This window comes from Rhodnius prolixus, unplaced genomic scaffold (assembly GCF_049639745.1).
Source record: "Rhodnius prolixus isolate KJV_2025 unplaced genomic scaffold, Rpr scaffold_14, whole genome shotgun sequence".
Lineage (NCBI taxonomy): Eukaryota > Metazoa > Arthropoda > Insecta > Hemiptera > Reduviidae > Rhodnius > Rhodnius prolixus.
This window is the reverse complement of record NW_027411594.1, coordinates 10,923,818-10,941,892: the sequence shown is the minus strand read 5'-3', so window position 1 is coordinate 10,941,892 and position 18,075 is coordinate 10,923,818. Positions and strand designations below refer to the sequence as shown.

The following is an 18,075-nucleotide window of genomic DNA, read 5'->3' as shown; positions in this document are numbered from 1 at the left end:
CATACAATTTTGTTAAATTCGGTCTAGTAGGAAACTAGATATTTAGAGTTATATTGTGGTTTCGTTTGAAATATTGAAATCTTTAACTTCAAATATCTGGAAAACTACTAGATAGATTTGGTTTATATTTCACCTGTATATGGAGGCAACTTTTGTCTATCCTTAACAAAAATTTACAGTTTTAAAAGTTAAATATAAGGGCTGTTTTAACGATTTGCGGTACTCAATTCAGCAGGTACCCATTATTTCATTAATACTTCATTATCATTTAAGTAATTTTACTGTATTAACTTTTCATTAATATTTTTTAGAATTTATTTGCGGTCACTCACCCTTATACTGGCCAGTTCATTCATAATATTTTTTGGTTTTAATTATGTTAATAGGTATATTATATCTTCGTTATTAAATAGGTACTTTATTTTAACTCTATTCTAAATTATTCTTCTGATTTCTCTTTAATATGCCCTTTATTCTGAGTAGTTACATATACATGTGTGTTAAAGTAGAATAAGACAAATTTAGAGTCTGCTACTGTATAAATTTGAACATGGATTTAAAACAATATTTCAGTTTTGAATTCGTCTTACCGAAATATTCGTGAGTACAAATAACATAGTTAATAAGAAGTAGATTATTACAATTATTATTCATTTCTCAATTGAACTGTCTAAATAAGAATATTTATTTTAATAAATATATACAAAACATAAAATAAATAAAGAAGTATAAATGTAAAAAAAAAAAAAAAAAACATTTCAACCTTCTTAGCTAAGTGGAGTAAAAGAAAAGTTAGGTGTGGTGGATTGGAATGCAGGGAACAAGGAGGAAAAACCTGCAGCTAGTGTCATTTCTCAATTGTAATTTAATTTAGTCCCCCTAATTTTACTTATAGTAAAATACTGGAATAATTAGCTGCCCTAAAAATATGCATATCTTATTTATTTTATATTACGTATATACAACGTTGTGGGAAGAAAACCTAGATTGAAAATGTAATTGAAGAAAACTATATTATTTACGATAAAGTCAGATTAATTATTACCTATTTATTATAAACGTTTGACTGATACATGAAGCAACAATTTCTTTAATAGGAAAATGAACTTAAACCGACGATTTTTATTTGAAAATAAAAATAAATAAATAAAATATACAATTTCTTTGATGTATGTTGGTGTAAACATTTTTTTAAAAACGTTTTTGAATTTTTTAGCTTCATAATATTTTTTTATTTTTATAACGTTTTCTTTTTAATTTTTTTGTTTGTTTATTATAGATTAATCTATTCAGTCAATCTAAGTTAAATGGTATGCTAGTTGAACAAATATTTTGTAGATGAAAATGGCCAGCACTGTGACATCTAATAAATTCTAAAAAATATTAATGAAAAGTTAATACAGTAAAATGACTCAAATGATATTAATGAAGTATTAATGAAATGATGGGTACTTGCTGATTTCTGTACCTCTTGGCGTTTAATCAACCCTTATACTTAACTTTTAAAACTGTAAGTTTTTGTTAAGGAGATTTTTGTACCTTTTGAATAGATTTTTCTTTTTGTTCCTTGGTTGGAACAAATTATACATCCAATGATTTTTTTTAATTCTATGGGTATCGGGAATAATTAGTTGGAAGATCTAGGATGAAAAAAACGTAACACAAATTATGGTGGAATGGTAACAAGTTGGTCGGAAGAAGACGGATATTGGAAAAATGTTGAGGAGTTGAGAGATGAATTATTACAACAATTACATTAAGAGGGATAATAGAAAGAAATTTGCAATTACCAGCACCTTCAATAAAAGAAGAAACAAATATTGATAACACTACTTCCTCTTAAGTGGTGTTAGAGAAAACATGCTGTGATCACAATAACTTCTAAAGAGGGGAAAGAAAAATGATTTGCAATCACAGTTCTTCTCCGCAAACGGGCAAAGAGAATTTAAACTGCGAATACTGCATGATTGCAAATACTTTCCCAGGTGTAAGAGCAGGATGACACTTAAATGTCACGCATTCTAAATTCTTCTTGATTAATTTGATTAAAGAGGGGCGAAAATTTACAGAGTTATTGTTAATAACCGTTTAAAAGGGGGCTTTATTTACGTAAGGGAAAATTCCCTTCATAAGTATATACCATCGAGACCCTAAAAAACCGTATCTACCGTATCTAAAATTTCAAATTGAAAGGCAATTCAATTCATTCATTAAAATCAGTTCATATGTCGATAATTTGAACGATTGCAGAACTTCTTCTTAGTAGGTGTAAGAGCATGATGGCAGTTTAAAGTCACGTAGGGAAGCTTCAGCCCCTTCTTCGTGCTAAATTTTAGCAGAATCGGATTAAGCATTGTAGAAAAATTGGTAATAATAGTTTTAGAGAGGGCCTGGCCAGCGTGGGGCAAACTCGTCTACTAAAGATACACAGCGTCAAAACCTATAAAAAATGCACATCTACTTCACTTTTGGAACCAAATAACACTTCATTGAAGAAAATAGGATCACGAAACGATAACATTAAATGATTGCAGATCTTCCCCTTAGTAAGCGTAAGAGCAGAACGACGCTTTAATAGTACCTAGAGCAGCCCTAAACCTTTCACGCTGCGAAATTTTATCGAAATCGAGCCCAGATTTACTAAGTTATTAGTAATAATAATTTAGGAGGGGGCCTCACATACATGGGGCTAACTCCTCTCCCATTCTGTGTACAGCATCGAGACCTCCAAAAGGTATATCTACATAAAATTCTGAATCGAATGACACCTTATTCATGAAAATCGGTTCACGCGTTTAGGCCCTACGCAGTTTACAAAAAAAAGGTAACAACAAGAAAAAGAAGACCAAGAACATTTTCTGAAAATGCCGTTTTTGATCATTTTCAGCAACTTTTTTCTCGAAATCTATTAGATCTGGGTTGTTACGAAAAAAATTACAGTTATAAAGGAGGATTTGCCCTACGAATATTTAATTTTTTTAATTAAAGAGATATTTGTTTCTCAACTTTTTCACTTACTATTCTTGCAAGTAGATCACAATGCGTTTATTTGAACTACATAATTGTTGCAGGTTTTCATTCGTTAAGTTCAAGTGTAATTAATAAATCAATTTCATTTTCGAAAAAAAAAAAAACGATTCGCAGGTGAAAGTAATATCCAAAAGCGCTCATAACAATTGTGCCACATTTCTCAAATTAGAAAATATTTCTTTGTGACATGTGTTATAAAAATCTATTTTTGATTCGGAAGATTCAAAATGGAACTCAAAAATTTGTTTTAGTTCATTACTAAATTGACTAGTAAGTCAATCAGTTCCATTTGGAGATGATAAACAAATTTTGTAAAATTAGGATGAATAATGCAAATCTGTGCAGGCCAGATTTCTTAAATAGAAAATTTTAATTTTTTGTGTGTTATAATAATCTATTTTGATTCTGATGTTTCAAAAATGGGTTTTAGTTCATTATTGCATTGTAAGTTAATCAGTTCCAGTTGGAGATAATTAACAAATTTTGTAAAGTTAGGATGAATTTCGTGAGCCATAAAATTATTCAAGGCGGGCCACATGCGGCCCGTGGGCCACCCCTGATATAAAAAATTAACAGTAAATAAGAGTGAAGTCCACAAATTTACTTCAATTTAGAACTAAAATTAATTGATTCAAAACCCATTTTCTTTTAATTTATGATCCTTCGGGATGTCATGGGAAATGTATTTAGTACAATATTTTAATAGTTAACAAATTGTAAAAATATTGCCTTACAAAGACTCTATCGAAAAAATAATAATTGTGTCCTTATCTGCAAACAAAGTAAATTTACTGGAAAGTTTTTTTTCTATTATTATTTTCAATCATAACATTACAAATAATGATTTTACATTTATACTTCATTAATACTTTACTGAAAAAATGATTAATTTTTTCTTTAAAAGTTATTTTTGTGTAATTAAATAAGCTAGATAAATTAAGTTCGACAAATTAGGTGTTAGCTTTAATTAAACATACTCTGGTCAAGCTATGTACATACATAGATTAAACATCACTGTTTTAAGTAATAGCAAAATTATACAGTTAAAACCTTTCAATTTGCAACCTTCCCATTTTATGCTTAACGCGTTGAAGTCGTGAATACAGGTTAGTTCTTTATAAATCCTCAAAAATTTATCCGTATAAATCGCTAACATCTTAGCTTAACAACAGTAAATGTTTAAATAAAATTATATTACTTTTTTTTTACAATTTAGGAGTTATGGTGCAAAGATTACAATTTCGCCGTAGGTTGTCCTACAATACAAAAAGTAACAGAAGACGCATGTAAGTTTTTCGATTTCCAGCTAGTTTGTATTATTTATAGGTATGTTTACTTTCATTATGAAATTTATGTTTTCATACTACTTATGAGTTGTTGGATTCACTAAAAGTGGTAAAATTTTTTGTTTACTAATTTTAGAGAAATAATTTTGTAGATAGAAAGTTTAAATTATTATTCCCTTTCTTTGGTGCAGAATAAGAAAGTAATGAATATCTTTACGAGTTATATAAAGATCTGTTTTAAAATTGCACAGATAAGTTGAAACTTTATTGAGTTACGGTTGTTGAGATAAACCGTTGTAGCATTCTGTTTCATTTCTTTGTGCAGACAGCCGGTTTTATCCACTACTTTTCTGGTAAAGTTGTTCTCAATTTTTTAAGCATTAAACGTTTTCACCTCTTATTTTCAGTCTGAGTTTTGAATAAATATGAAATAGTAGCTGTTAAAAATTGCATTTTTAGATTTCTTGTAAAATAAACTTCATTTTTGGGGATAGTGTAAAGAAATGGCTTATCGAATTAAAAGATTTAAAAAACAGTAAATGTTCTTCGTTGAAACGTAGCATGTTGTGAGTGTATCCTTATTATATTTCGTATGTTATTGGGCTTATAGTATCTCTGACTTCCAGATTTTCTGATTTCAGACTTTCAACTCTATCAGAGCAGAATTTAGGATGCATTTGGGGCGATAGATGAAATTATAAAATTGAAAACTGATTTAAATATGGCACTTTTTTAGTTGGGTTTAGTAAATAGTTACATTATTCTCCTTTAAAGCAAGACCAACCTCTTTTTTTACTCTAGGCCATGTCGCGTGCTTCTGCTTCCTACCTTGTAGCCCCCTAATTAAAGCCATGTTTTTAAAAATTAATTCCCATTCTGTATGGAGAACATGAGTCCAAATGAGTGAAAAAATACTGAACTTTTCCAGTGGAGGTCTCCATTGATTATATTTTAATATTTCTTTTGAAACACAGAGTGCGCACACCTGGCGGTCGCCTGGTTTATCAATATCTAAAGAAGCCCAAACGTATTCCAAGATGTGGACAGTGCAAAGAAAAACTTAGAGGAATTGTGCCAGCGAGGCCAATGGAAAGAGCTAGAATATGCAAAAGAAAGCAAACAGTGAAGAGGGCTTATGGAGGCGTACTATGTCACAGATGTGTTAAAGAACGGTATGAAAGCTAAAATCTCGTTATGGATTGATTAGTGTAATATTTAAAAGTTATCAGTTTTAAGAAAAAAGTTTGTATTTTTATTCTCACTTTATTAGCCATATTTGCAACTACAATTAATGTTGCATCAAGTAAATTTCATACAGGTTAAATTCACAAGAAAGTCGTGATAAGAGTAATCACCCATTAGTGAAACTCTTTCTCGGTGGATATTACACTCACATCAATAGGTCCCTAGACCACTTCCGCATTTAAGGCATTTTTTTTTAATGTCTAACTCATTTTATTTATGTTTGTTTTTTCACTACAGCTTATAATCTTTTTTATTTCAGCATAATTAGAGCTTTTCTAATCGAGGAACAGAAGATAGTACAAGCAGTGTTGAAAGCAAAGCAAGAACCATCCAAACCTCAGCCCCACAAAGCATAAGAAGGTCACTTCTTACTATAAATATAAAATAAATGTTTTCTAATTGCTAGTTTTTCATTTTAAGTGTTTCTGCACCTATTTGATAATTTAGTACTGGTAGTTTACTATCTCCGATGAGCTTCGGTTAACAATATAGCAACAATTCTCTCTGAGGACAGCTCATTTTATTGCCTGGGAAATGCCATATTTTCCAGCTTGTTTGAACAATTACCAATAAATGTTTTCTTACTGTATTCTGGCATGGCGGCCTATTAGAAAATCCATTTTAACGTTTTCCAAATGTATTTATATCTTCTTGTTTGCTAACACGCAATGTGAAAAAAACAAAACATTTTTTTAAAAATCATTCTTGCTAAGAAAAGAACGCACAATTAGGTGTACCACAATAGAGGATTTATTGCGATCTCGTCAGTTTTTCAAGTTTTATTTATATATAATACATTGTTCGTATTACTTTATTTTGTAGTAGGCAGTTATGTATTGAGGCTGGTGAAAACGACACATTTGGCTTAATGCTTTTCAGCTGCCTATATATTGGTGGAAAAAATAGCAGCAAACATTTGGTATTTTGGTTTAGAAAAAACTAATCTTCTTGATAGGAAACTAAAAATCTAAATAAATCTAACAAAATTTTAATTATTTTCTTTTTCAAACATCCATCATATTCCACAACTCATTTCTTGAAATTCCAAACAATCTATGATCATTTTCAACTTTAAACTCACCAATGCAGTTGGTAAAAATTATTTAATATAATAAAATTGTTACATTTAACGGAGCTTTTATATTTTTAAAAAAGTCTTTTGTACTTCATTTTTAAGTTTCCATCAAATAATTTCCTTTTCATTAAATAAATTATTAAATAATTTTAAGAACTGTGCAATTTCTCAGAACAAATCCTTCATTTATAGGTAAAAACTTTTTACCTATAAATGAAGGATTTGTTCTGAGAAATTGCACAGTTCTTAAAATTATTTAATAATTTATTTAATGAAAAGGAAATTATTTGATGGAAACTTAAAAATGAAGTACAAAAGACTTTTTTAAAAATATAAAAACTTTTTACCTATAAATGAAGGATTTGTTCTGAGAAATTGCACAGTTCTTAAAAAAAACTATATTTTTAGCGGGGACGTAAGCCATCAAATAATGTGGTCCAAACTTCTATCAAATTTTCATGTTTCCATATAATAATATTCGTGACGGGAAATTAACTGTCATTAAAAGCTCAAATTTCGCTGTTCCTTAGAGTGTTATAAATTTTGGATAAAGGCAAGAAATACCAACAAAAACTTTGCCTTCCTTAAAAAAAAATTGTGAATTCATAAGAAGGCGAAGGAAGCACACGACGTATCCTAGTGAAGATGATAAGATTTTTTTTTTGCTCAATAGAGAGCCAGGTCGTCCCGATAGTTTAGCTGGCGTGGTGATGGGAATGCGACCACCAATTGGAATCTTTAGAAGGTAATACCGAAATTAAAACTAGTAGTTTTATCGAGCCATACTAACAGAAAATATACTACAAAAAACTAAAGTCACGGCTTAAGGCTGTTTCCATATGGGAACTTTGACGTCAACTCAAACATGTGTTAACTTTTTTCTATGGATTTATTATTTGTTAAGTGAGTGATTAAAACGAAATAAAATAAATTTTGAAGGTATCGGCTTCCCAAAAAAACATAGTGTGCACTATGTTTATACTCGAATAATGCCCTATATGGTTTTATTAAGGCTATAAAATGATGAAAGCATGGAATTAATGCTGGGACTGGTACAGGTAATGTTGGGAAGTGCACCTCAGGCTACAAAAGTCTTTCAGCAGCAAAAATGTTAATATGAGGAAGATGCAGAACCTTGTGAAATAAAATTGGCGCCACTAATGGGTTCTTTTATCATTATTAAGAAAATTATTTCACAAAAGAAATCAGTATCATACAGTGGAGTAGTGCTGAACTTCCCAATGGTTCCGGCTGAAAAAATGAACTATGTAACTTCTAGTTGACTGAATTTATCCAAAGGTTTCTTGTTCTTTTTAAATATGCATAATTAGACACTGGAAACCTGAAAACAATCTTGGAAAAACTCAAAATTTTGAAATCATCGCAATACTTACCTTACATAGTGCAGTAAGAGGAAGTATAAGAGAGAACTCTCTTTAAGCGTATTTTCTAGAGATAGCAGCCACTAGAAACTGGCCGAAACGACTTGGACCAACCTTTTTTTGTAAAGTAAGGATCTCACTAGCTCTTCGCATGTTGACTCTACTGTTAGTTCAGGTACCGTAGGCACTCTGACTAATTTGGTATCGTAGGAGTCCACTATAATAGGTATTGTTTTGTATATGAACATTTAAAAGGATGAATAACATTTTTTTTGGTTGGTGGCTTATGACTTCATTCACCGTAAAGAAATTATTATTTCTACTTTCCACTGCCAGTTACATACTTGACTCAATTTTCGCCTCATACACTTGGCAGCGCGATAATCAAAAGCTCTGTCCTAGCAGCTTCGAGAAGAAATTGTTATTACTGTCGAATTGTTCTCTGGTTATCTACACACAGCTCTTATAGTTCTCTTATTTTTAACCTGCATTTCTCTCCAGTAATGTGAAACTTCCAGTGATCAAGTGACAATCTCACACTTTTTGGAGAATTTTAGTGTAACCACCACTCACAAGAGGTGGTTCTACACTCACAAGTTGTTATAGGAAAATTGTAATTTTCAATTAAAATGGTAAGAGGTCTTTACCTCTTAACTATTACTAGTAACAATGCCTTTCACTATTCAAGCACAACTAGACCCAGATAGCTTCTTTATGGTTAATATATAATCTTTAAAAAAAATGTAATAATTTTAGAAAAATTCACTAAATTATCTTTGTATCTCAGAAATTCAAATGAGACGTGATTGCAGATTTTACTCAAACAAAAATTGATAAATAATCCAATATGCCAACAAATTTTTCGAAAAATAAGGTAACACACATCACTTCTGTGTTTGTACAATTTATAAATATGTGCAAAACAAGAATAGGTGAGAGAAGTAAATTTAAATTTAATAAACTTTTTGAGAAAGTCCTAGTTATTTACAGAAATCAGGTGATTTTTTAAATTATGTATTTATTACTTTAAAAAAAAAAATCGAACTGTATGTAATGAGTCGAAAAGGCCCCGTCAAATAAAGGCGTACACATATAAATTTACCTCCCCCCCGTACTAATTTTGTAGTCTGTACAATCCAAGTTTAATTATGATAGAGAATTTATTTAAATTAGAAACATGTATGCTGAAACCAATTACTTCTACATTTAAAAAGCTACCCATTAAAGGAGTAATCCAAATTAAAGAGTAAGCATTTAGAAATTGGTAACATTGGAGAAGTGATAAATTTTTGAGTGGGCAAGTGAGTAGTAATAGTAATGCAACAAAATGGCCCAATTGTATGTTGTAAATCCAGATTGGGGTGACAGATCTCGAATTTTGTTCGGATTGGGTCTATTGCTGAGTCAAGGAAAGTTAGGTATGTAATATTATTAATATCTTAAAAATTAATTTGACATCTTTTTAATCTTATTACTGGAGTGATTTGCAGTTTAATGTGAAATCTTGCTTTTTTCTTCAATGTTATTGTCCTTTTATTGTTTAGTAGATTCCTCTTTCACTTCAAAGTTAAATGGAATAAGCTTTCTGAGTAAAATGATTATATATATAAATTTTTCTCTATGGTTAGTAAATATTTGATGCTCAAATGAAGTGAAAAGAACGTTGAAATTTCTTAAAATGTTTTAAGTAAAAAAAAAACTTTAACTTCTTTTAAAAATCTCCCAGTTTATAGTATGGTGGTTATTTTATTACGCTAGTGATTAACTAACATACGTTTAAATTTGCTTTTATTACGGTTTTTAGCTGTAAATTGCTAAAAATACTACAAACAACTTATTTATATTATGCCTTAAAATATTATCCGTTAAATGTTGGTTATGTTCAAAGATAAAAGAGCATAATTCAATAAATATGAATAGATAATATTAAGTTCGTTAATAGATATATGTAATTAATTATTTAAAAATTTTCTATTTCTTAAAACAGAAGATTTTATTTTCCTTTAATAGCCTTGTTGTTCATTAGATTATTCATGATCACTCCTGTTGATTTAATTTTGGTTACCAATTACATTTAATTTTACGAATTTTCTAACTTTGCCCTGTCTGTGACCATCTTTATCTCCTCGAGTTTCAAGACGTGTCAGTTGGAAATTATTAATCACACTTGTTTGGAAATGCTTCCATTATTTTTACTGCTTAAAATCTTTATTGCCAAGCTAGTTTTACATAAAATTGGAGTTGACATAACATTTTAGATTAGACACTGATAGCCTGCCTAGTAGATTTTTGTCCTAAACTGTGGTGTTGTTTTACTTTGGATATCCATAAGTGAACTTTGGGTGGCCTAGCATCCGTCCCTCATTCTAGAAGAATAATCAAATTTCTTTTCTGAGAGTATGTGTCGAATAATAATTACCTCATGAAATACATTTTGAATGTTTTAATGGCGTTTAATCATGCAGAATTTCTTAATTTTTAGAGGAAATACGAAATTGAGTATGTAGAGTAATTTATTTAGTTTTCACAATAAAAATTATGTGTATTCATGTTAAAATTTATTCTCTATGTAGTGAAACTATGAACAAAATTGAAACAACTGTGATCGCGTGTACATTATTTCCTTACTTCTATTTATTGTTTGTAATTCATTTGCAGGACTCTTTGACTACGGATTCCAGAGTTGGTTATAGACTTCCTTATTAGAAACGCGTTATGCTTAAGTTAATTTGAAACTTCTGACACAAAGAAAATTAATAGAAAACAGACATCCTTTGCCCGTAATTGCACTTGCGACGCACTGATATGGTCCCTACTGAAAATTTGGTGAAGCATTTCATATATGACAGGTGTTAAATGTAATATACTGAAAGTGCAATTTAGAGGAGGAGATTTTTTTTGTCTTTCTTTTCCGTAAGAACTTCTCCCAAAGTGTAGCGAATAAGTGTTTCAGTTAAGAGTGATAAATAGGGAACGGATTAGGAAGGGAATCCAGCTGCTGGCCTATAGATTTTCTACGGGAGGCTGCCAATTACTGACTGATATTGAGGCCCCTTAAAAAAAAATAGTGACGATATATATATATATATATGTTTGTATTAAGATATTATAATGCCACTCTGTACACTTGCTAAGTTTTTAATAGTTATCTAAATGAAGATACCTCTATAGGCTAAAGAAATAATAGAAAAACATATTTATTGGTGTGAGGTGCCTAAAACGTAAATTAAATTTGTAATACAATGTAAAATTTGTAATTTTGTTGATTATAAGACTAGTAGATTTCAGTAATAAGAAAGAGATTCATGCGGCACTGCAACGTAATTGTGCTAATGACCATAGCAATTGATGCGCCCCTCCAAAAATTTATATCTATTTGTTAGGGTGTATATTAATTAAGAAATGAGTTGCCGCCATTAAATTATTACCTAGTTATTGTGAAAAAACATTAACGCCAGATTCTTTCACTTTGTCACAGCAGGGAAAAAAGGTATGTACAACATCATCAGTGTTAGCCCAACATTCAAAGAATCCAGTTTTAATAGGCTCTAAAGTGGTTGTGTGTATATACATACTATATACGATGTAGATCTACCACTTTTATTTGGAACACTTTTCACATGTGACTTAGTTTAGCGGCGGAGCTAAGAAGGAGAGCAATTATGCTCTTTAAAGGTTATCAAAGAATTTAATTGTAATTATACTTTCCTAGTAAAGTACTTAGTTCCTAGTCCCAAGTTAAAACGGTACTTTAGACATGTCAGTAAACATTGCTTGTTAATTTTATAATCATTTATTGGTTACAATTTTTATCAATTTTCGAATTAGAACATTTTTTTGTTTGTTTAGTGTAAAAAGTAAGATTTCTTGATGACGGTTGATCAATAATGTTTTTAACTGTTTTCGATAAAAACAACAACTTACAAAAAAAAAAACAAGTTTCTGTAAATACAGATTATGCAACTAATTATCCTTACCGGTGTTATAACCGTACGATGTCAGATTTTAATGGTTCATCAAAAGTGCTTTTTTCAAGTTCTTACTGATTGATATTAACAATTATTATTAACTCCAAATAGGAGTTAATAAACAGTTTATTTAGAAATTTTAATTTGATATAATCATGGATTAGTATATTTTGATGAGAAGCTGCAAAATCGGTTAAGCCCTGGTTGACTAATTTTGGCCGCAACTTAATTTAGCGTCTCCTGGTTTCACTTAAGCAAAATATCAAATTGGAAGTATTTTCAAATTTTCTTATTTTAGTTGCAGTTTATTTATTCGTTCATTTAGAAATAACCACTTTATTCGTACTCTGAGGGCTTCAAAACTTGTTTTCCGGTGAAAATCGAAAAGCTGGACGTTTGGAGCACTGCATTTTTTTCCTGGTCGAAGAAACTAATGAAGCTGTTTACGGATTGCACATGCTGGCAACTACTTTACAGACAGCAATCTTTTTTCATTAAAACTGTCCGGTAGGACTGTTGTATAAGGGTTGATCGTCAAAAACTGCACGAAAAAGCGTAACGTTGAAAAACACCCAACTTTGACAATTTTTTTCTCTTTTTCTATAAAAGATAAAATTCCCAAATTTTCTTTATAATGTAGGGCAAATCCTCCTTTATGACTGTAATTTTTTTTTCAACCACCCAGATCTAATAGATTTCGAGATAAAAGTTGCCGAAAATGAGCAAAAACGGCATTTTCAGAAATTGTTGTTGTTTCTTGTTCTTCTTGTTGTTGTTACCTTTTTTGTAAACTGCGTAGCGCCTAAACGCGTGAACCGATTTTCATGAATGAGGTATCATTCGATTCGGAATTTTATGTAGATGTGCCTTTTGGGGGTCTCGATGCTGTACATCGAATGGGAAAGGAGTTAGCCCCCTTTATGTAAGGCCCCCTCTAAAATTATTATTACTAATTACTCTGTAAATCTGGGCCCGATTTTGATAAAATTTGGTAGGATGATAGGGTTAGGGCTCCCCTATGTAACATTAAAGCGACGATCTGCTCTTACACTAGTTAAGGGGAAGTGCAGCAATCGTTTCAAATTATTGACAAGTGAACCGATTTTCATGAATGAAGTGTCATTCGAATCGAAATTTTGAACAGATTTACACTTTAAAAGTCTCGACGCTATGCTTCATATGGAGGGGAGTTTGCCCCACCCAAGTAAGGCCCTTTCTAAAACTATTATTACCAATATTTCTATAACGCTTAGTCCGATTTTGATAAAATTGAGCACGAAGAAGTGATTAAAGCTCCTCTACGTGGCTGTGAAGTGCTATCATGCTCTTGCACCTACTAAGAGGAAGTACTGCAATCGTTAAAATTATCAATGGGTGAACCTATTTACATTAATGAATTGTCGTTCGATTCAAAATCTTTGCCTCTTTGTCTCTTAGGGAGAAGTACTGTAATCGCAGTTTATTTTTCTTACTTCTCTTAAAAAGAAGTACTGAAATTGCAGTTTAATTTTACTTTTTACGTACAAATACCTTCCTATTTTATTCAAAACGCTTTCTCAAAAAAATGGTTATTGAGGATGATTTGGGGGAAAGCAACTATAATCATTCTTTAAAAAGATCTCTCCAGTGGTAGTTACGGTTCCGACTTAACACCTTATCAGATTATAATGATAGAATAGCTTATTCCAAATTTTAAAAAATCTGTAAAGTAGATATGTAACTTTGTAAAATAGACAAAAAGGAAAATCTATCCAAAAGGTACAAAAATCTCCTTAACAAAAACTTACAGTTCAAAATGTTAAGTATAAGGGTTGATTAAACGCCAAAAGGTACACAAATCAGCTAGTACCCAACATTTCATTCATGCTTAGTTGATATAATTTAAGTAATTTTGCTGCATTAACTTTTCCTTCACATTTTTTAGAATTTATTAGATGTCACAGACCCTTATGCTGGCCAGTTCATTCATAATATTTTTTGTTATAATTATGATATCTTCGTTATTAAATAGGTACTTTAGTTTAACTCTATTCCAAATTATTCTTCGGATTTATCTTTAATATGCCATTTATTCAGAGTAGTCACATACACATGCATGTTAAACTTGAAAAAGACAAAATTAGAGTCGGCTACTGTTTAAATTTGAATCACGGATTTAAAAGAATATTTCAGTCTTAAATTCGTCTTACCGAAATATTCGTGAGCACAAATAACACACAGTTAATAACAAGTAGATAATTCAACAACAATTATTCATTTCTCAATTGTAATTTAATTTAGTCCCCCTAATTTTACTTATAGTAAAATACTGGAATAATTAGCTGTCTTAAAAGTATGCATATCTTATTTATTTTATATTACATATATACAACATTGTGAGAAGAACAGCTACATTGAGAGTGTAATTGAAGAAAACTATATTATTTGCGATAAAGCCAGATTATTACCTATTATTATAAACGTTTGACTACTACATAAAATAACAATTAATTTAATCGAAGAACGAACTTAAACGGACGATTTTTATTAAAAATAAAATAAATAAATTAAATAAACAAAATCATTGATGAATGTTGATGTAAGCATTTTTTAAAAAAAGTTTTTGAATTTTTTAGCCTCATAATTTTTTTTATTTTTATAACGTTTTCTTTTTAACCTGTAATTAATAGTTTGATTATTATAGATAAGTAGATATTACAATGAATCTACAGTGCTACTTGGACAAATATTTTGTAGATGAAAATGGCCAGCGTAAGGGTCTGTGACATCTAATAAATTCTAAAAAATGTGAAGGAAAAGTTAATGCAGCAAAATTACTTAAATTATATCAACTAAGCATGAATGAAATGTTGGGTACTAGCTGATTTGTGTACCTTTTGGCGTTTAATCAACCCTTATACTTAACATTTTAAACTGTAAGTTTTTGTTAAGGAGATTAGTTTATTGTAATTGCATAGCCGTTGAGAAAGTACTTTTCAGAATTGACGTTTGTTTATGCCCAGCCTCACTTGTTGCTCTTTAAGTCGGATAGTACTACCTACTAAAGTATAATAAAAAATAAATAAATACATAAAGGAGTTATTCCGTAGGGTTGGGCTGTTCTGCCAAGTGTGAGTGTTGGTGTGCTGAGATCAGAAGTTTGTGTTTAATGTAGCGCCAGACATATGTTTCTAATAATCGTGAGTGGACTGACCACACTCCCCAGACTGCAGCTCGCGGTCCCTATGGGAGGGGGCGCCTGCTAACTTCTCACCATTTCTTAAATTTCAGTACTTTTTCTTCATCTTCTTATTCCCTGTAAAGCCGCTTGTGGGACTAAACCGCAGAAAAACCGACCCATTCGTTTTCGTTGGTTGATATTCGTAAGAAAAAACTGGTTAGCCTATGTTACCTGTGAGGAGGAAAGCGGCTGCACACGTCACTTACTGTTCAGGTCGATCTGAAGTTAGCCCCTCCCCTCTCATATCGTATATGGTATCCTTCTATGATCGCTTGTTTTTCTTGTCTCCTCCGGCCATTATAGCAAACATTTCATTTTCAAATTCCACACCTTGACACAAACACACCGTCGCCGCTATCTGTGTTAATTCACATCTGTTTCTTATTCCAATTCTCCTTCTGCTAACTTTCATGCTTTCTTCTGATACAGATTTGCTTGCAACACTCCTATTCTTACTATGCTTATACACATTGTGAACAATAACAATATACAGTCATTTGAAGAAAACCTAATTCCTCCCTACTCACTGTACAGCTCTAAATTAGATTTTCTGGAAAAATGGTTAAAGTAAATGAGTGACGTAGCATACAGGACGCAGACAAATGGTTCTTTCAGAAAGGTTGATCCCCTTCGTAGCGATTCTGTCTGAATTTCATACTTTTTTTAATCTCATAATTCACATAAGCCATTGCATATGTGGCGAATACTTACCATTTAATACTCCAATATTTACCTAACCAGTAATTAAAAAAATTTACTTTTCTGTCTTACTGTTATACACTCGTATTTCTTCTTTTAACGTATAATTTCTCGTTAATATATTAGGTTTCTTGTTTCGAGAATATTATTTCCTTTGTTATAGCCTGATATATACTGATAGTATTCCAATGCTATCAGTTCGAACTTACTCGGAATCTGAACTTAACCATGATTACTGAAACCATGGTGCCTTTTGAAACCATGCTAGAGATTAATTCTCATCATTAGCTCCGCTTTCTAACTACTCATTAATATATCCCGTGTGTTTTTTCCTGCCCTTCTTTTACTTTACTAATGTTTAAAAAAAAGGAACTATTTGACACTGTATAGCATCAATTTTTTGAACTATTTTTATTCCTTATCTATTAGTTCCTCCTTAAATATCAATTAGCTAATTAAGCCTCATTCTTGATTTCTACTCAACCAGAGGTTAGCCGATGTTCCGCCATTCTTTTTACATGACCGAACTACCTCAGCAGCTTTCCTCAATTAATTGAAATAGCAGTTCGCCTAATGGCATGGCTCTGTCGTAATTTTTGTCTTTTAAATTTAAGATGCGTCATCTTCTGAGGTCATTGGCGCCCGGAGCTTTTTTCCGGCATAGGACAGTCTCCGGACAGGGTTCTCTCGTTACAGAAAACACTATCCTGTATCAAGCTCCTAGGAAGAGAAAATATAAAGATAACAGCTTGAATCGGATCCGGTATCGTCCCATGCTGAGATCAAGTACCCAATCACTTCCCTAAAACTTTATTAAACTATTCTTCGTTAAAAGTGCTTTTTCTTTTGAATTCCTAATTTGAAAAAGCTACTAGAGTTATAAATAACTAATGCATATTGCAACATTATAGTTGTCCTTAGAGGTGGTGATATATCCAATAAATAAAAAAACGCATATCAAAACTGAACAAACCAAAGTATATTTCTTTAAATTAAAGGATGACGCCAGCTGGGTAACAAGTTATATAAACCATAAATAAACTAAAATAATAAAACAGTTAAAGTTTCACTTAAAATACAATATGTAAATAATTAAGTTAATTAAGATTTAAAATTAATGAGCTCAAAAAAAAATTATTTTACCAATTGGTCTTCGGGCCCTGGCGGACGGTAGGTGACTGTCCCCTCCTTACTTTTCTACAACTAACTCCCCTCTTCTTCCCTTTTGGGCGGCGGGTCCCTTAGACTCCCACCACTCAACACACTATGTTACATTATGCCTACCGACGAAAAGACATTTCTTCGTAAGGAGAAATGGATGAAGCTTCCTTAATTTGCGAATCTGCCTGTCTTCCTTCATCTAATAGTAAATCTCCCCAACTTTTTGTTAAAATACTAATATCATAAACATTATCTTCTATTGAATGACCATTACTTGAATATTGAATATTGTTGTCCGCAGTGTCGGTAACGTTTGAACTTCTTTCTCTATAAGAATTCTGTTCACTAATCCTTGAATTCTGCTCTTTGCTATTTTTAAGCCAGTTAGTGTTATAAAAAACTCTTTGATATTTGCCGTTATCCTTTTTAAAAAACTCAGTTTGTTTCTTATTCTTATTTTGTGATTTTCTTTCAAAATTGATATTTCTATAATTATATCCTTTTACGAATTTATTTATTTTTTTTTTTTGCTGAAAACAAAGTTGTTTCTGATTTTCCATCCAAACTTTGTAATTACTATTTGGCCTAAATTTCCTTTTCATTTGTGTCGAATACCTTTTATCGCGATTATTCTTCCGTAAGTGACAATTTTGGTGGTATTCGACAGAATTTACTCGTTTTTTGAACCTTTAGCTCCTTCGGCGTTATCTGATGGTAGCCATTGTGGTTTGTGTCTTGAATACTGTTGATTGCCGTTTTGCTGATATCTTGGATTTGATGTTCGTTCATTAAATGGTTTATACTCTGACCTCCTGCACTCTCGATGTATAGTTTCAAGCGGAAATCCATTCAAAACTTTTAGAAAAATTTCGAAATTCTGTATACCTTGTACAACCACTGCTTGTGTGAAAGTATTTCCAAAATGTTTAGCTATTAATTGTAACATTTTAGTCTCTGAGATTGGAAATTTATCCACATTCTTGCACATTTGATAAACAATCATTGCGTA

The 18,075-nt window shown here is 31.2% G+C and overlaps 2 protein-coding genes across 2 annotated transcripts in view; both read left to right on the top strand.

Moving 5' to 3' along the window:
* The first annotated feature begins 4,008 nt into the window (after positions 1–4,008).
* LOC141451889 (large ribosomal subunit protein eL34-like) lies at positions 4,009–5,966 on the top strand. Its single transcript, XM_074123670.1, has 4 exons — positions 4,009–4,136; positions 4,247–4,316; positions 5,291–5,488; positions 5,821–5,966. The coding sequence occupies exons 2-4, from the start codon at positions 4,252–4,254 to the stop codon at positions 5,915–5,917; spliced, it is 360 nt and encodes a 119-aa protein (XP_073979771.1). The 5' UTR covers positions 4,009–4,136; positions 4,247–4,251; the 3' UTR covers positions 5,918–5,966.
* A 3,240-nt stretch (positions 5,967–9,206) lies between these two features.
* The window catches only part of tkv (serine/threonine receptor kinase thickveins), a 28,552-nt gene continuing 19,683 nt past the window's right edge, over positions 9,207–18,075 (top strand). The window contains exon 1 of the mRNA XM_074123666.1: positions 9,207–9,436. Within this exon, the coding sequence (XP_073979767.1) occupies positions 9,346–9,436 (91 nt within the window). The 5' untranslated portion in view covers positions 9,207–9,345. The remainder of the gene's footprint in view (positions 9,437–18,075) is intronic.

Bases quoted from the DNA above. Each gene is read 5' to 3' on its own strand.
- LOC141451889 (XM_074123670.1), top strand. From the start codon at position 4,252: ATGGTGCAAAGATTACAATTTCGCCGTAGGTTGTCCTACAATACAAAA. The intron at 4,317-5,290 runs GTAAGTTTTTCG...TTTGAAACACAG, and splicing joins AAAAGTAACAGAAGACGCAT to AGTGCGCACACCTGGCGGTC. The intron at 5,489-5,820 runs GTATGAAAGCTA...TTTTTATTTCAG, and splicing joins CACAGATGTGTTAAAGAACG to CATAATTAGAGCTTTTCTAA.